This window comes from Asterias amurensis, chromosome 18, assembly GCF_032118995.1.
Source record: "Asterias amurensis chromosome 18, ASM3211899v1".
NCBI classification, from domain to species: Eukaryota; Metazoa; Echinodermata; class Asteroidea; order Forcipulatida; family Asteriidae; genus Asterias; species Asterias amurensis.
In genome coordinates, this window is record NC_092665.1 from 15,342,581 (window position 1) to 15,362,774 (window position 20,194).

The 20,194-nt window shown below is 39.5% G+C and overlaps 1 protein-coding gene across 2 annotated transcripts in view; it reads left to right on the plus strand.

The window, feature by feature from the left end:
• LOC139950571 (dynamin-like GTPase OPA1, mitochondrial) overlaps positions 1–12,157 on the plus strand; it is a 69,980-nt gene extending 57,823 nt beyond the window's left edge. For both annotated transcript variants that reach the window (XM_071949319.1, XM_071949320.1), the window contains one exon: positions 10,359–12,157. In XM_071949319.1, coding sequence (XP_071805420.1) covers positions 10,359–10,429 — 71 coding nt within the window. In that variant the 3' untranslated portion in view covers positions 10,430–12,157. The remainder of the gene's footprint in view (positions 1–10,358) is intronic.
• The last annotated feature ends 8,037 nt before the right edge of the window (positions 12,158–20,194 follow it).

Here is a 20,194-nt window from a genome sequence, read left to right on the forward strand (position 1 = left end):
TACAGGGCTCTGTTTCATGAAGCCTGTAAGCACAAACAAAATTGCTAAGCATAGAAAAATATTGCTAATCTACAACAGGTTACCATATATATAGTTCCAGTTAGAGGCCATCTTTTTTGGGCAACCTGGGGGGGGGGGGGCTTTTAAATGGTCCAAAATATCATGCTCGACGAGCTTGCATTTCATGTGATTGCACATAAGCGAGGAATTCCTCACTGATGTGATGGTCCAAGAAAATACCGAAGTAAAGTCTTGAACAAAAACACATTGGCATGAGGTAAGGAGCCCTGAAGCTGTAGACGTTCCAAGATACTAACGAGGAAGGCCTTGTATGAAAATCGTGGCCTCCTCTTGCGGTAATTTACTCATTTGACAACTCATCTAAGATCCTCTTCTTTGAAGGATTGAGTGTTTTTGTAAAGGGGTAACCTTCTCGAAGGAATCAAGCCCTTTTCACACTCTACCTCTTATCCCAGGTGTATGTAGCCAAGGGGAAGCCCCAGGATTTTTTTACCCAAGAAATTTGTTCACCCCAAGAATTGATTTACCCCATGGTTATTATACCCACCCCCCCCCCCCCCCCTCACCGGTGCACTTTCACACTGTCCCTATTCCAAAGGGTTCCAGCTGCACGTTTCAAGAATGCCCAAGGGTTTTTCCGCTTACCCCTACTCCAAAGCAGTGGTGGCTATTCCCTAGGATATGACCATTTACCAGGCTTAGTAGGTAACATGTAGGTATAATGTGAAAAGGGCTTTTAAATATTTCCCCCTGGAAATATTCTACATTATGCAGAGTAGACTTGACAACTTCTCGCAACATTTTGGGTAGTTGAGTAGGTTTGCGATAACACCATGTAATGATAATCTCTATAAATCTCTAATTGAGCTTGGGTGGCTCTAAAAAGAACCGTAGGTTTCAACTCAACGTTGTTCCTCCTTGCAAAGTTTCAAATCCGATCTTTTTGGGGAGTTTGTTTATCCAGGTAGCCCTCTATAGTTTATTTTAAAAAAGTCCTCATCATTAGTTTTGCAATTTGGTCTACAGGTGCCGAGTCTGCCCCGTGGGCCTGTCATAACTCACATCCATCTAGATCATTAACGTGTAAAAAGGCTGCACCAACATCTTAATTATATGTAAACTTGTTTTTCTATCTTCTCATTTCTCCTGGATTTTGGCACCAGTCAGGGTCTGTGTGTATTCTGTCCTGGGGCATAAGTTGATTGTATTGACATCAAAGTGAGAAAGCATTTTTTTTTATATTCAAGGATTTTGGGGGCTTTCTTATTTACACGTGAAGTGGTTTCACCAGTGGTGGAGCTGCCAATTCTCCCTTATTCTGCAGAAAGTTCACGGAAAGTGAACCAAACTATAAGGGCTCGAGTAGAACGCAAGCTCGAGGCCAGTTTTAGCATGAGGCCAGTAAATTCATGACAACACAAGTCTGGTGGCAGGGCTGTATGCTTCGTTTTTGAAAGGGCAAGGGCACCAAGGCATTTTCTTCTTGGTAAAGGGCACCCTATGATGAAATTGCAAATTTGTACCGGAGCATTTCAAGGACACCAAGGCAATAACCAGGGGACACGGAGGCAATCGCCTTAGTTGCCTCCGTAAAGTATCAGGCCTGTGGCGGCCTTGTGTTTTTCAGTTTAATAGTAAACCTCACTGTGTATAATATCTTGAACGCAAAACAAATTATGTTCAAGAAATGTTTTTCATTTGTAATGAAAGATACTGTAAACAGAGTCTGTTAAAACCTCCTGATTCGTAACATATATCTATGAGGTTCTAGGTCTAGAATAAGAAGGGGAACCCAGCCTGCAAGACATTTGTCAGGAATGTTTTTTTATTTTTTTTTTATTGACATCCAACAGCGGATAGCCGCCACTTACAGGAATCGTTAAGAACTATGTAAAAATATCAATTTAAATATGAATTTAAATATAACTATATATAACATTAAAAATTACACAATATTGATAAAAACATTATTATAAGTAGACAAAAATAGTACACCGAAACCCACAACAAACAGACCAGGGAATGCCAACAAGTACAGAAACACACATCGGACATTAAAACAAACACATGTAGTAAGAATACACAAACAGAACACACGAAACCCCAACATATTGGTCAAAACATATCAATTGTATCTATTGGGTCACCTAAAAAGTGCAGATTCTGTACTCAGTCTTTGACAATTACCAAATGTTGTCCACATGCTAAAAGTGTGCTTGTTGGAATCTAGATAAGAATTATACTGTTTATCTGATAACTACAACTAGCAAGCTTGAAGAAACTGTGGTTAACATGTTAACACCATCAGCAAGATGAGCTGCAATTTTTCTTAAAAGCACGTGCCTGAGAGGTATCTCAAAACTTTGATTTTGAACCTATTACTGGGGTGGGGGCTTCGATTACTGGGGTGGGGTTTCCTTTTGGTCACATTACAAATAAAGCTACAGTTAAAATAAGGTCCATGGAACCGTGGTTTTCGATTCAGCTTTCTGAAGAGTTTGGAATTCTTTCCAATGTGGGAACTCTCGAGTTCTTCATCAAGCTCTGTAATCCGTAAAGAATGGACGCTTGTTCTCTTGTAGTCGCTGGCCTTCAGAGATGAGGGGAGGACTTTTTCTCCCGATTGCATTTCGAAACCCTCCCTTCCCTCACGAATGAGAGCCGATCACTTCGAATGAGCACTTAGTTGGTTCGCTGTGTTTGAAGATTCAATAGGTACTTCAGTGTTTTTTTGTCGCTTTGTCGGCCCTCACTGATTACGGTTTGTTCTGGAAGACTGCATCTTTGACAAAATGGCAGAAAGAGAATCCAAACTCTTTTGACTTTTAATCCCTTACACGCATGTCACACACGATGATCGTGTCATGCTCACCATTTTGGATCATGTAAATGGTACCCAGGCCTGCTTCTTTTTTGAAAGGGCAGGGGCACCAAAGCATTTTTTCATTGGTTAAGGGCACCCTATGAGGAAATTGTACATTTCTACCTGAGCATTTCAAGGGCACCAAGGCAATGACCAAGGGGCACGGAGGCAACAGCTTCTGAGAGGTATCAGGCCTGGGGTGGATAATACAAAGGTAGTCCTAACTTAGGACCAGTCCTAGGCAATGCTAAGAGATAGGACTGGTCCTAAGATAGGAGTCCTAGGCAATGCTAAGAAATAGGACTGGTCCTAAGTTAGGATGAGTTACTGGTCCTAACTTAGGACCAGTCCTATCTCTTAGCATTGCCTAGGACTGGTCCTAAGTTAGGACTACCTTTGTGAAATCCACCCCTGGGTATCCACAGGAGTGTATGTGAATGCCTAAAAATTGCACTACCCGGTTCACACTCACACATTCTCAGAAAGTCATCCCTGTCTAGCATTCTCTTATGTTCTTTCCCTTGTCCCTGCACTGAACATCCTCCCGTAGACAATCTACATACATTTCCTCGTGGAGAACCCAAATCTTTTGATTTCCCCGATGGAGACCTTTTGTTTTTCCCTGACTCTGCACAAAATGGCGCAACCAAGATTATTGTGCCGTGATGAATTAGGTGAACTGGGTCATTGAACAGATCCCGTCCTTTTGACCATCAGGGATCTCTACAAACTTTTAGCTCGGTGGTCCTATATTATAAGGATCTCCCTGATTGTTGAACGAAATATTCCTGATTGCAAGATGCAAATTTAGGCAGCTCTGCCATAGGTCTGGTTTAGTTGATTTGGTGAGCAGTTTGCAACAACAAATTCTATTCTCAAAAATACAAACCAAAAACCCTCAAACCTCAAGTGTTCATCCTAGAAGCTCATCTGATTATTGATCACAACAATTATCTCCAAGATGTTTCTTCTTGTCCAAGGTGCTTAACTTAATTGAGAGATTGCACTTGGATTTAAATGCCCTTCGTCCTTTCTTCAACAATCGCTCTTTTTGATTCCGGTCCTTCTTTTACATTGATGGGATACCAGTGGTCACCAGTCGACCAAATAATCACCCTCATTGTGGGAGAAACAAAACAGGGAAAGTGCTAAGTAGTCCCCCATGCTCTGCCCTACTTATCTGGGAGATGATCCAACAGGGAGAAAGATGTTGCAACCATGTTTGATGCAAACTAAAGACACCCTGATTGTCTCTGATTGCCATCATGTGGTCTGTGGTTCATTGGTGTTTAGGCCAAAACAAAAACATGTTTAGTGTCTCTCCTCGCTTCCTTTTAAGAAGCTGCCTGGGTTTTTAAAAACCTTTTTGGAGGGCCTTAGTGTGGCTTTATAATCTTGGATTTAGGAATGAAGAAGCCTTTCTGCTGGTACCTCTTTATTAGAGCAGAGTGTTCTATCCTGTTATTGTTTCTAGATTAAGTGCCCACTAGGAACAGTTTAAGGGATAAGTGTGCTCAGTGGGATCTTGGAGGTGATTTAGGGGACCTTTCTCTAAAGGGGAGGATTACCTCCAACCAATGAAGTAACAATTAGCGTTTGTAATAATTTTGAAAGTGTTTGTGATTGTCGTTGGGTCGTAATCCCCACTAATGTTTGAAGATCTTGCTGTATATTCGTTTTTGGTTCAGTGGAGGTTAGAGAGGTTTATGTAGGGAAGGGATCAAAGGAAACTTTTGAAGAGAGAAAGGTTTTAGAGTACCTTATAATCAGTAACAATCTGAGGCAATTAAAGGTTTGGTTTTGATTCAGCACCACCTGTCATCCTGATCAATTATGTAATCCTCCTACCTTCTGATCATGGAGGTAGAAACCTGCAGGCCTGATACTTCATGGAGGCAACGGAGGCTATTGCCTCCATGCCCCCGGTCGTTGCCTTGGTGCCCTTCTTGAAATGCTCCGAGCTCTAGTAGAAATTTACAATTTCCTCATAGGGTGCCCTTTACCAAGGAAAAGGTGCCCTGCTGCCCTTGCCCTTTCAAAAACGAAGCATCCAGGCCTGATATCATGCATGATATTGGGGCACAGGGCACCCTTGCTTCCATACTTAAACCTTTTCTTTTTGCTTTAACCATGGAGTTTCTATTTCTACCTCCATGCTTTAACCAACTGTTCTTCTATTATACAGAAGAACTTCCCCTAGCATGGTGCTAGCTTTCTCTATGCTGCTAGACACACTTATTGCATTTCAAAGAAACCAATAAGTTGCTGGTTGGGCTTCTTTTCTTAACCCCTTTTCTTAACTCCTTAATTCTTTCCACCTTCTTTGTGACTGTAATTAGTTGGACCATGGAGGAAAACCAACCACAAAAACACCTGCCATAGATGGTTGTAAATTGTAACCAGCTTCTGTAATTAAGACCATAGACCATCATGTCACAAATCTTTGTAAAAACATCATCACTATTTTAGTGTTCTCAGGTGTTAAAACCTTTCTCTGGCACCCTGTTTTAAGGAGGCTTTATTTCTTAAAGAGAAGTGCTTCAAGCATGCAAGATAGATGAACTTTGCTTGAGTGCAGAGTTTTTGTTTGAGATGGTTTTGTTCAAGAGCTGTAACTGTTTGTGTTGAACTGTTTGTGTTGAGCAAACAAAGTCTGAGGATAATCCACACTGGTTTGGTCAAAGTTAGTGACTCACTGCTAATGTGTGAGTAATCTGGTAGCTTTTTAGTTCCTTGCTGATAATCGTGTAGAGTGTTGACCTCTCGTGCTGATGTCATGCGCTGCAGCTACTGTTTGCCAGAATGGTCTGCCACTCAGAGCTGTGTTTGTGAGAAAGTTCCAACATGAAGGGACCAGTTTTCTTGGTCATGTCGTTGCTAGCTGAGGTGTGTTTTTGCAGGTTTTTTAGCGTTTCTGTCAACTTGCCAGTGATGAACCAATGGCCACTTCTGAAACAGTTATTGGTTCTGACCGTGTAAACGCACCCCGTAATGCCATTTTTGGTCCAAATGCAGCACAACCCAATGTGCAGTATAGTCTGGCACTCGGTCTACGCACATGAGGAGTTTTTTACCGAAAATGGCTTCTGATATGGAATCGTGTTTAAAAACAAACTTTATCTGAATTTTTTTTACAGATGCAACTGCTAAATTTGTTTTTGCTAATTGTGCATGGTTTTTCACTCTTTTCTCCAGACTAAAGCCCGGTACCTACTTACTGCGAAAGCAAATGCGAAGGGAATTTTTGTGACGCAACAATCAGTACGCGCTCCCTTTCCCTATGTGACGCAGTAAAATTTGCTTCGTAAGAAGTATTCGCAGCAAATATGAACTGCTTAACACAGTGTATTATTCACAGAGTTTTACAGGTTTTTTATTTCATTTGGTTGATCATACAAAACATGTCTGTACTGTACATCACTGTCTGTAACTATTTTGTCAGCTTTTACCAATAATGTTTAATAATACTTTTAACAGCCAGTTATATTATGAAATCCTACACAGACAACGTCCTGGGTCATGCTTTGTATTTTAAAACACAGGTCAGAGATTATGTTATTAACTTTAAAACAAAACTGATCAGGAAGGCTTAAATATTGGTGATAGCCGACAAGATAAAATTCCTACGAGTTATTCCAGAAATGCCATAACAGATCACCAGATTGGATGAATTAAGCGAGGGTTTAGACTTTAATAGTAGTCAAATCTAGAAGGGAACTTTTGTTCTTTTGGTCAATTAAACAAAAACATGTTTTGTGTCCTGCCTGTTTGAATTTTTTTTTTTTTTTTTTTTTTTTGCCCTCCTCAAAATGGCTGCGCAACACATTTGTGAAGACAACTGGCTGGGCCATTTTTCTAAATTTATTGTTTTTCAACGTCTGCGATCGTTCAATTTATATTCTTTATGTTTTCATAAAAAAACAAAAACAAAAAACAAGTGAGGCAGCCTCTTATAAGGGACCAGGTGGGACCACTATACTTTTTTTTTTTTTTGGGGGGGGGGGGGGCCTGATAGTAGTCAAATGTAGGAGGTAACTTTTTTTTCTCTAATTGCCTTGCAGTGAGCGGCGATATTAAATGGAGCAGTATAAATCCAATAACTCTAGCACCTTAGGTGTTGAATTGGGACAACCAGTTGCAGATTAAACCCTGAATGGGGGTTGGGCTGGGTATTAATCGTGGCATCTGACATCAATTTGTATCATGAGTGTGGAAGGTTTCGGTATTGGTTTTGGTGTTGGGGTGAAATGTTGCTTTCGCAAGCAGTCCTTATTTAAGAAAGTGAAATGAGAAACAGATTGGTCATGGTGGTATCCTTCCCCCCCCCCCCCCCCCCCCCCGCCAACTGACCTTTGCCACTGTAGCTACTGGACGTTGGTTCGAATCCCTCCCAGAGTTGGAGTGGGTTTTTCATCTTCTACTTCATGTGTTGAAACATTCACGAAATGGCTGAAATGGTTGTAATGTCTGAAAATATTGTCACCTTATGGGCTGAAATTACCACAGTGGCTCAATTTGTCACGTCATTCGCTGAAATGACCATTGTTGTTACACTTGTCACCCCACGGGCGTAAATGACCACAATGGTCACACTTGTCACCCTGTTGGCTGAAGTACCTCAGTGGTTCAATTTGTCACCTCGTTCGTTGAAATCATTTGTAGGTGCCTCATTCATTATGCATACCTCCCTCTATAGTCATTGATTCATCAAATCAAACCCAAAACTTGGATGTCTGTCTTTGTGTACGCATGAGTAGTTCTTTGTGGTTTTCTTTTCATCAACACATTTGAATTGTGGGCACGAGGATTCCCTACTGTTTTGAGCTGTACGTGACCAAGTTAAGTCACTGAAGGTTATAGAAGGAACTACCAATTTCAATGTGCTCATCAAACCAGAACTGGACTGTTAATTTAGACGAGCTTTATAGGAAATAGGGGTCAATATAGTGTATATCTTATTTCTACCGCCATGATTAAAACAACCAAAGGGCTAAAAACACAGTGATATACTTTGCCTTTAAAGCCATTGGACACTTTAGGAACAGAACAAAAAATAAAAGTTCACAGATATACAAATAACTTAAAGGGTTTACAGAAGGTAATGGTGAAAGACTTCTCTCGAAATATTATTCCATGAAATGCTTTACTTTTTGAGAAAACATTAAAACAATCTCAATTCTCGATTTCGAGAATTACGGATTTGTTTCAAACACATGTCATGACACGGAGAAACGTGCGGAATACAAGGGTGGGTTTTCCCGTTATTTTCTCCCAACTCCGATGACCAATAAACATGAGCCTAACTTTACACAGGTTTGTTATTTTATATATAAGTTGTGATACACAAAGTGTGGGCCTTGAACAATACTGTTTACCAAAAGTGTCCAATGGTTTAAGCCTCAAGTGATAACAGTTGTACTGCTTTTGTGGAGAAAAATCAAGTATATTGGTGGAAATATGATTTCAAAAAATTGAAAAACATGGATAAACCCCATTTAAAGCCAAACCTTGGAAACGGGTTCCATCATTTTATTATCGTGGTCTCATTCAAGGTATCTGGATGCGCCCTTTGGCTTTTGTCACAATGCCGTTATTGCTACAGACGGTTTGCGTCAAGCGTAGATTTAATCCTGCAAAAAAAATGTGAATAAAGGGTACTGTCCTTGGCACACCCAGTTTTTCATTTTCCATTGCTTGACTGGGATTATTTCAAAAAAATATCAACCTTGATGAAATGTCAATCATATTTGTGATGTTTTGAGTTCAGTTTAAGGTGATCCATGTGTGTAACATGTCTGGCGTGAATAAGAGCGATTTGTCACGTACGATTTATGCACTAAGAGCTTATCCTCTGATTGTAAAGACTTGTGTCTGACTGAAGATGGGTCCATTTTGTGATTTGAAGAAAATCAACAAAATGTTTCGAGACAGATGCAAGATCCTTTCTTTGACCGAATAATAAAAAAATTGATTAAAATTTGGAAATGTCAAGTTTTGTAAACCGAGTAATCTTTGTGTTTAGAAAAGTTTACCTTGTGTAATACATGACCTTTATAGCAGGTGAGTTACTGCACTTTTGACATGTCAAATTGTTCATTCTAGTAAGCCTATTTTGGAATTTCTGGCTAGGGCTGTTGCCAAGGGTATCGCCAAGGTCAGCCTTTTCTTTAATGCATGTAATATTACTAATAATAATTAATAATATTTATAAAAAAAAAAAAAAAAACGCCTTCCATGTCACAGACATCACAAAGCGCTGTACAATTAAAACCATGTCAATATGAATTTAGCCACAGCCGCAGTGTAGCCATTAACTCAGATAAAACCTAAATATTTCATGCTTAACAGATGGCAGGGTGTGTACCCCGCCCCTATCCATTCCCCAAACATTCCCATAAGAAAACACACTATTTTCCTCTTGCACCCCACACCCTAAAATCCTCAGAGATTCCCAGTGCACATTAAAGACACAATAGGAGGGGGGGTGGGTATACACCATTACACCAGGAGTACCAAATCAGCCTACGTACCTCAATATGCCTCCACTTTAAGTGAAACTGGACTGACCTGTCCAGGGGTGGATTTCACAAAGGTAGTCCTAACTTAGGACTAGTCCTAGGCAATGCTAAGAGATAGGACCAGTCCTAAGTTAGGATGAGTTACTGGTCCTAACTTAGGACCAGTCCTATCTTTTAGCATTGCTTAGGACTAGTCCTAAGTTAGGACTAACTTTGTGAAATCCACCCCAGTTACCTTTGCATTTCCTACTCCTCAATACCAGTTCAAGGAAAATGGTCACTTGAAAGCCTCTTAACTCATCTTGACCTTCTAGACATCATGTTTTCTCTATTTTGTTGTGTGACAAATTAGCGATTGCTTGTTTATGGACAACAATACCCTCTCTCATCAATGACCTTCCCTTTATGTAAAAAAGAAAAAAATTGCCTAAAGTGTGGGTTAATAAAAATTCTTTTGTACGAAACAAAGTTTGGAATGCTTGTGATCAATCGCCTAACAATGTGAATAATGCGGACAAGTCTGTTTTGTGTTCAAGATAACCTTGGTGGATAGGAGGAAATTGATTTTGACAACTTTTCAAAGTGTTTCTTTCGCTGAGAAGAGAACTTGTGCAGGTCGATGTTTGAAGCTCCTTTCCTTGTTTTTTGATGTAAAAAACTGAAAGAAATACTTATTCATCAGCTACACAGTTCTGATTCCCATTCAGCGTTCTTCCTTCACTGAGGTCCAAATGCTGGCCAAATGCCAGTTAAAACACCTGACGACCAGTCAGAATTCTCTCCAAGAGGTCTGCCTGGCTAGTTCAGTGTTGAGAAGCGTCCCTGTTTAGTTTGAAGTATTGACCAGGGCAAAAGCTCATGGACCAGTGAAATGAAAAGCTAATAGACCGATGCACTTTCATTTTAAGACCGTCATTGATGTTTGTGTTTTCTTTTCATTTTCTCCTCCTTTGCAGAGAGGGTAAGGAAGATCCAGGAGAAACTAGAAGACTTCATCGCAGCACTCAACAAGGAGAAGACTAGATGACCCCTATGACCTTCAGTCCTCTCTCTTCACAACAATTAATCAACAAGGATAAGTAATTTTTGGAGAAAATTGCTTTAGAATGGAGTAGAGAATTTTTATTTAACGAGAAGTACATTCGATCCACAAAGCAAAAGTAGAAGTTCCGGCTGATATCCTACCTTCTGTGCAGGTTAGTTATCATGCAGGACATTTTTTTTTTCTTAGAACTGAGAAGTCTCCCAAATTCCGACAAAACCTTCTCCGCAGCAGTAAAGAAGTCTCTTCAATTCTGAAAAATCTACTCCGCAGTAGTAGAATATATAGCATGACAGGTTCTCAAAAGAACATAATCTACCCAGCAAGTAGATACACACATTGTGTTACCGAAAAACCAAAAATATACATCAATACCTCACCATGCAATGCCTCAAATCACATATACAGTTTGCTCTTGCAATGGACGTCACACTAGACAAGTTTCCTGGGAAATTCCTGGGAAAATTAATTTGACGTTTTCACACTTGAGTTGCTGACCCTTGCAAATTCTTTGGAAATAGCTCCCCTTACCTTCATGGCTCGGGAGAGGGGTTAAGTGAGATAACTAGAGAGTACCCTGCCTAGGGAGTGTCATGACTGAGCTGCCAAGTAAGTAGGGCATTGAGCAAGCTAAATCACGGAGGACTGAAGGAAATCATTCACAAGAATTGATTTCCTGTCACAGGTACCCATTTACTCCTGGTTGAAGATAAGCAATTATGTACCAGCAAAGATCTGGAAAGATACTTGTAATATAAAGCATTGAAAACTCGTTATTGTTCTTGCCCAGTACAAAGCTTCTAGCACCCAGTACATTGGCATCAAATGCCTGTAGGTTTACTGTGTAAATTTAATTCCAAATACTTATAAAATGGTTAAATTGAAGCCGGTAAAAAAATTATAAACTTTGTGAAGAGTCAAGTAAAGTATGAAGAACAAGGTATGAGGTACGAATAACAGCCAAAGTTACACTCCTCTTGATTTTAAAACTTAATTAAAACAAATTAAAACTTTCATATAAAGCATTTCACATTGCGGTAATTGCATAAAAGTCGTATGTAAATTAGCCCAAAAGGTCATGTCGATCCTAAAGATTCAACAAGTAAAATTCAATATTAACGGATAACTTTGGATTTCTGAGAAAAATATTTCAACTCCTCACAAACATTGCCTTGTCTTGTTCAGTTATTTTCAGTTTGCTTTTAACTAGCGTGAAACAATAAGGTATATGATACATTTCCATCAAAGAAATTGAAACACAATGTGAAAACAGTCAATTATTGAATTAGTGCAGTTTTCTTTTCTTTTGTACATTTTGTTTATATTTACTAATTTTGGTTCTTTTGAAATATATTATATCACTTATTATTACAAATTGATGGATTTAAATGGAATGTAACTGGTGTAGGATATGCCATGTGAAATATTGTCATTGCTTATGCTAAATGATCATGAATAAAAGTCATATGTCAACAAACTGAACAGTTTATTTTGTCAGAGTTTGTTTGATTGTCATTTTTCAGACCTATTTTTGTTTTTAATGTTTTGCTATAGAATACAAGTTTATAGAAATGAGACATACAGAATCATAGTTTAACCAGAAATAAGACTTAATATGGAAAAATCATTTTTCTTTCAAAATAATTTGGTTTCAGATAGAAACCTCCCTTTTTAGCGAGTACATCAGTATGCACATGAAAATTTCATGTGTTACATTTTGTTTGTTTGTTTGCCTATTGTTTGAATTCACATTTTTGTTGAAGCAGTTTTGAACTGTTTTGATTTAAGATACAATTGTCTTCTCTTTGTTGACATATGCATGGTATTCATACTAAGATGATATCAAGAAATAAAGGGGTGTCGAACCCGACCCCTGCCGCTATCATCTCATTAACATAAAAGCATTTTGGGTGAAAATCTTCCTCCTGGTATTTAGTAGTGCAATTTTTTTTCCCCCTTTATTTACAAATACTCTTCCATTTCAACTCCCAACACTTCACTTTAAGTTAGATACCCCCCAAGCACCCCCCCCCCCACCCGCCCTTATTGGAAATGGACGATCCCTTGTTGTGTATCGCCAGAGGGCGCTTCGAAAGCGGGAACCATGAATTTGCAACTTTTCCTTTTAAAAGTTTAAATGCCTGTTGCGCAATATTTCGGTGGAATAAAACAGGATAAATTCCCCTGCAGCCGTCAAACAAATGTAGCACCACAACACAAGGTAGGATAAATATCTCCTTTGTTTGTTTCTTAAGTGGGTACCAAAGAATTCCAGCTCCACACAGTTGTTTATAAATATCGGTAGCAATTAACACCAAGGGCTCAGTTTGTCTTCGGCACTGCGCGAAGCTGTGGGTTCCATTTCACTCACTGTTTCACATCGAGCTGTCAACGGTGTCAAGTCTTGCTCCTGACCCCGAATCGTGTTTACAACACGCGTCTTATCACAGGGGAACCAGTCTATACCCAACACCAGGGGATTTCCACGTTGTTTTGTTAAAATATACAGACAATTAAGAAGCTTTTTAAGAATATAAACAAAATGAGGATTCCAAGCTGGTGGCCTACTCAAACAGGTCCTAAGGGAGATGCGTTTTGGGGACAGACAAGAGAAGAATTTGAGCATTTCTAGCCGCTGTACCGTTGCTAAAATGTAGTGGAATTTACCACCGTGACAGAATTTTACCACCGGTTGGTTGCAGACGTTCGTCCACCTCGTTCCTACACGCTCGTACGCGTTCCTCCTCGCTCGTACTCACAGTATTAATGAATGTCTCAATCTACATGTACGTGCCGCGATAATAGCACAATGACGAACAGGCTACTGGTACTAATGCGAGTATAAAGAGCTAGGGAACATGTGGTTTTTAAACCACGATAATAATACAATGCATTAATTGACTTGGATAAAGAATAGGATAGAGCTAGTAACATGTGGTTTTAAACTATGGAACAAACACGCAGGGAATGAATCAAAACATGAGGTCAAAATTATTGTTTCTGTGACGAGTGTAGTCTTTCCAGAGGATGAAATATTATTATTTAGAAATTCTCGCATCGTTCGCATGTTATTGTTATGTTTTGTAAATTCATTATTTTTCAAGCTAATTAGTTATGCATCTAAACCAACATAACCTGGTCAACAAGGATTCTATGCTCGTAATTCTTCAGTGAAAGAATACAATATTTATGGTTTTTTGACTGCATTTTGGACCTTTGGAAATTTGCCATAACCCTCGACCCACATATAGTGGGCCTAGGCTATTATAGTTGTGGAGTTGCATTGTAGTTGTATATTGTTTTTGTTGGCGCACGGTTTTTGTTGTCATACCTTTACGTGTGTGGAATGTTGATATCTTGTGTGGAATGTTACTGAATTAAAAACAACCTGTCATTTGGTACAGGAGGCAGGGCCCTGAAACAAGCTGAGACCAATACATGCTTAGCAGAATAAGGTTTCCAACCAGTCACATGCACCATGCCGCTCATGTTTTCTCAGTGAACATATAATGTTTTCTGCTTTGTAAGCGGCCTTATAAAATTGTGCCTTGATGTTATATTTTGGAGTACATTTATTATTAGAATGGACAACTAGGTATGCCTTGGTTTTCCTCGCAATAATTACCTGATGGCTGATGCCATGTTTTTAATATAAGGCTTCGTTAAAGCCATTACACACTTTCGGTAAACAGTATTGTCCAAGTCCCACACTTCGTGTATCACAACTTATATAAAAAACAACAAACCTGTGAAAATTTAGGCTCAATCGGTCATCGGAGTCGGGAGAAAATAACGGGAAAACCCACCACTGTTTCCGCACGTTTCGCCGAGTCATGACACGTGTTTAAAATAAATCCGTAATTCTCGCTATCGAGAATTGACAATTGTTTTAATGTTTTCTCAAAAAGTAAAGCATTTCATGGAACAATATTTCAAGAGAAGTCTTTCACCATTGCCTTCTGTAAACCCTGTTAATTTATTCGTTTTTTTCTGTCCCGAAAGTGTATAATGGCTTTAAACGAAATTGTGTCGTCTCCAAAAGCCAATGGGAACCCTGGCAAGTCATTTAGCTTCATGTTCCCACATTCATGTTTCGTGTTTACTTGATAAACCCCGCCAAGGTTTGGCTTCATACTGCAGGCTATATACCAACCACTCGGTGTTCAATTCAATTCAATTCAATTCAATTCAAAAAACTTTAATCATCCTTTGCAGGCAATTACAATAGTAGACCAGCTCCATATAAAAATATTAAGAGAAATATACAAAATACAATAATTTAAAAATATACAGATTACTTGACAAAATGACAAGGCAGATTATGTACAAAATGGTTGAAACCACAGCAATTATATAATCATTTAATGTGCGGGGGTTGGGGAGGGGTTCACTAACTCTGGTTTTCTGAGAATAGGTACAAAAAGGCGCCCCAACATATATTTGGGATTGTATTGTGATGTTCAATTGCCACTGGGCGGGGTTGGGTTAACACAATAATTGTTTAACAGCTTACGGGGGCCGCCCAAGAAGCGGTAACCAAAATCAAAGCATAAAAGACTATCAATGAATTAATGAAAATGCCTATACCTATTTTTGGCTGCCTCTAGGTTTGCACATCATTATTTATATGTGAAAATACATATAACGTTTATTGGTGAAAAAATAATGTTTGTAGGCTAAGTTAAAATAACAATCAACTGACAATCATTAGTTTCTGAGAACCACGGATAATAAAGCTGATTAGACGAAAAAGTGCATTTCGTTATCGTCAGAAATAAAACAAGACCAACAAAAGAGTGCCATTCAAAATAGAAACTGACGTCATAGGTGTCGGTTTACGCCTATTTCTCACTTCCGATCGCTGCAGCTGGCACTAGACATTTTTCCCTTTCTCTCAAAAATATTTCAACTCCTTCTTGTGGTCCCCAGAAAAGAAAGGATCGCAGCTTCTTTCGAAATACATCGGCGATTAACACTAGAAATAGGATCTCTTATTTGCATACAAATATTTCTCGGGTGACGTTTTATTGTCAAAGTTGTTTCGAAATTCAAACAATGGTCACGCGAGCTGCAGTTCTCGCCCGAACAAAGGGCCTTTTGACGGGGGAAGGCCCGGTGTTTTCACGAAGTCGAGAAGGGAACGTGTGAAAGAATGCCAACGCCTGGTCAAGTTTCAAGTCTCGGAGTGTGACCTTGTGTGCTAACCACGCCACCCACTGATACCGTTATTGTTCGTGTGGAGACGGTGCACGCGACCGGACACAGGCCGCACGGTGCATGGGTACGTGCCGAGCGGAAGGCCCCGGGTTTTGTTTGGCTACGCGCACGTGGCGGGAGAAGGAACCCACTTCAAAAAACTGACCGTGCGTACGGCCGGTCAGCAAGTGTATAGAGCTCTCACTGATTTTGTTTTTTTCCCGGAAAAATTTCAGCAGCTGTTGGGGGTGGTTGGCTTAAGGGCTCGTCTCTTTGACAATTGGTTGGCTCATTATAACCGGGCTATATTGGTAGGTTTTAAGTTTTACAATAATTGTATTTGCACACCATCATACTGCGTGAGACCGGCACGCGTGCTTGAAGAGATTTCTTTCAAGTAAAAGGGTGCGAATTATTAACGAGCGCCTTGTTGAGAACAAATTTACGCGCCAATTTTGATGAAAAAAAATTACTCATTTTATTGACAGGATTGAATTAACAGTGAGAAGAAAAACAAAACAGCATCCACACTTCAAAATGGTTTTGTTTTATTCATTTAACTGTAAGGCAGAAAATGGTTATAGACTCAGTTTGGTACTAAGTGGGTTGAAAGGCTATGTTGAAGAAACTCAAGAGGTTAAAATAATGTGCATCTGCATCTGGTGCATGCTCATGGGTCTTCATTGTGTGCTCTGAATCTCAGGCATTCCTAAGAGTTTTTTGGGGTTTTTTTTTTCGGGGGGGGGGGACTATAGGGGGTATACCCTCTGCCCCATACTGGGCATGGTACATGCATCGAATGCGGATTCTTGCAGCTGGCGACGTTTCTTGTTTCATGGTTTGAATCTTGTGGACATGGCGCTAGCAGCTGGTTATTATAAAAGCCTTCCTCCGTAAAGGGGCCCATGGCAAAACAGCCCAATTCGAAAATGTTTTTTATTTTTATTTTTTATAAATAAGAGCATTGCTTGGTAAACAATTGAGGGCGCTTTAAAAAAAAAAAAAACAACAACATCTGCACACTATGTATGCATTTTTAATCTAACATGTCCTATACAATCTGCATCTTTGTACACTTTCATCATAATGGGAAAACGGCATCTCTTCACTTGCTTTTATCAAAATGAAATTTTTCGAGTTGACGGAATACTTTGTTTCGAAAGTTAGAAAAGCGGGTTTTAGCTAGTTACTAATTTATAGATTTTTTCGTTTTTGATGTACTTTACACACATTTTCGGTAGTGGCTGCTGCCGAGGAGTGTGTGTGGGGGGGGGGGGTCAAAGTGACAAGATCGATTTCTTGATAGAGTAAACATCGGAACCCCAAGCTCTGCCTTGTTTACTGGGTAACAGTTTTAGTGGTTCAACCTCCCAGGAGAGTTTCAAAGCTTTCTTTCCCACGGTTCGAGGCGACGGACCATGATGGCTGCCGAAACATAAAAGCGTCACTACAGATTACGGACGCCTGACTTGACAATTTTAAACACGCGTAAATGTGGGTGTTGTGACCTTTGAACTTGATGTTGACCTCGCGGTTTATCACCTTTTGGTTGACGGGGACTGCTTCACTACGACTGTTTTATGTCTGAATGCGTCGTTTGTCGACTGGTTGGACTTGATAATTTCAAAAGTTTTGAAATAAGTTTACCCCCACAACTTTAAAAATCTTACGGGGTTTTTCCCGTTCACCTTTGACACGATGACGCCCTCTGTCGCCCCGACTAAAACATTAGCAGATTTATTCTTACGTCATTGCCAGAAACTAACGTTTGAAGAGGCTTCTGGAAAGTTTCACCCAAGATTTGATTTTTAAAAAATGTGAGAATATCATTATTTTCACATAAAAGTCACTGACTAAGCTTATCTGATTGTGTTGACGGCTGTTATGAAACTTTTTGCTAATTTAACTTTGATCAAACCCTCGATCCAAAAGTGACAGCATACTTTATAATCATGCAACAGCCGTCTGCAACCTCAGCTCACCTGGTCTTACAAAACTGTTGCATGTAACAATCATAGCAATTGCTTAGTGGCATGATTCTAAAACAGAAGCGACGAGTTAAGACCATTTTAGTAATAAGTACAGGTGACAACTGTCAGGTCTTGTTTCTCGCCACGGCTGTGTTTCGTACGCTGTCTTCTTTGCCGCAGAGCCTTGGGATCGATTCACTTTATAAGAAGTAACTCTACATTGTCTAGCTGCCTTGTCCCCCAGGGTGACTTGAAAAGGCATTCCACAACTGAGGTGTTATGGAAAGGGAGACTGGGGGATGAGCGATGATGGTTTTAAGAACAGTCTTATATAATAATAATAATAATAATATAGGGTATTTATAAAGCGCTCTAACTAACAGGGGAAAGTACCACAGCGCTGTACACACAAAATAAACAAAGAGCAAAGAATAATATTTGGCTTTGTAATTAGGATGTTACGGTAATGTTTCAGCTCTTTGAATTTTGCAGTAACATTCGTCAAAGGTCTGTGCACATAAGAAAACATCCGAAAAGTTTCCTATGCAATTAGGCCTAGTTGATCACTAAAGGAACATCTGTCTTTCCATTGTCTTTCCTCTTGTTTATTTGCTTATTCATTGAATTTTGAAGGTTGTGAACTTCGGGGGTGAAATTTCTCATCAAGCCAGCTGGCAACCCTAACGGGAATAGAAGTGTTTAGTGCATACAATATTCTTCCATGATTTATCCAACAATCGCTTTGTTGATTGTACCTGGAACTGGAGTGATTTGGCCTGAATTTCAGCAAAATGTTTACCCGTTTCCCGTGCCAGACAGAGACCGGAGTACGGTCAAACCTGTCATGAACTGTTGCGAAAGCTTTGCATAATGATTATTAAGACAGATGTTTAAAGGAACACGTTGCCTTGGATCGGACGAGTTGGTCTATTAAAAACGTTTGAAACCGTTTGTTATGAAATGCATATGGTTAGAAAGATGTTTTAAAAGTAGAATATAATGATCCACACAAGTATCACTCGAAATTGCACGGTTTTCCTTTTACGTCGCAAACTATCACGGTCGGCCATTTATGGGAGTCAAAATTTTGACTCCCATAAATGGCCGACCGTGTTAGTCGACAGGGTAAAAAGAAAACCACGCAATTTCGAGGCATATTTGTGTAGATCATTGTATTCTACTTTTACAACATCTTTCTAACCATATGCATTTCATAACAAACGGTTTCAAACGCTTTTAATAGACCAACTCGTCCGATCCAAGGCAACGTGTTCCTTTAATGGAGTATTTATGAAGCCAATTACAAAGACACCATTAATGTCAGTTTTCATTATTTTACGGTCTGTACATGGGTGTGAGAATACATCATTATGACGTGATCAGTGTACTTCCAAAATTAGGAGCGGTACCTTTGTTCCCCTGCCTTTCAAATATTTGTGACACTTAAGGGAAAGCGATTCCAGAACATCACGTGAGAAGAAGTCTGCGAAACAAGTCAAGTTTTCTGGCAACAAAATCCGAGTAAACTCATCACAATAGATATTACCAGTCACACTGTCCCACTCTCGCATTGAATGGAATTTCGATCAGTAAAGTTTCTGGAAGTGAAATTACCAGAAGTGATGAATTGGAACAGAGAGATTTTAAATTCATGTATTACAGTTTAGTTTTAAGTGGGATTTAATTCTGCTAGACATATAAACTGCTAAGCAGGCATGAGCCCAAATTGGTAAAGTTATGGTTGTGATCGATTGGGCAGGCGATCACATGTGTTTCAACTGGTGGATCGTGGAGCCGTTCGGGTAATAGTGATTGTCAATTCTTCTTGCAGACATCGGTGAAAGTCATTTAGTTAGTACAAAAAGGCAAATTCTGAAAAGGGGATCATATTTTTCTCTCCAGTGTACATTCCGTTTAACTGTCTCATTGTCACAAATAAATCCATACAAAGAGTCAGAATGAGCTGTGCTGTTTAACCATCTTTAATCGATATGTTGGATATTTGAAACAATAGTAAACTATTATGTCCACAAACCATTACAGTAAAATGTAACAGCCATACATAAAAATAGCAACCACTTCACTATAAAGTCTGTTCTTTTTATAAAATATTTCAGCAAAGCTACGATTGATTTGAGTTTATTCGATTCTCTTTTTGGGAAGTTGAATTCGAAAACAGGGTTATAATGGATGACTTGTTTTCTCTCTCCCATCATCAGTAAAAGGGAAAAGTCAGCTCCAAATTCCCAAGGGACCTTCCTGTCGCACCTTGTGGGTTGCCACGAGCCGTTTCCCACGGTATGCTTACGTCGTCATCGACCGCTCAGCGTGAACTCCGGAAAGGGTGATGTTTTTGCCATCATGGTGGAAAAGTTTGTCTGCATGCCTCGCTCGTGGCAGTGATCGGTGACAGTAATCCCGTGCTTTTTGGTGATGGTCATTATTTCTGTGGTGGATTTTGTAATTATTGGGGGAATTAAGAACACAGTCCCTGGCTTTTTGTTTTTTGCAAAAACAGTTGTGTGAATTGTTAACATTATTGCACAGGCCTGGAATTTCATCGTTGAGAGGGCAATGCCATTTT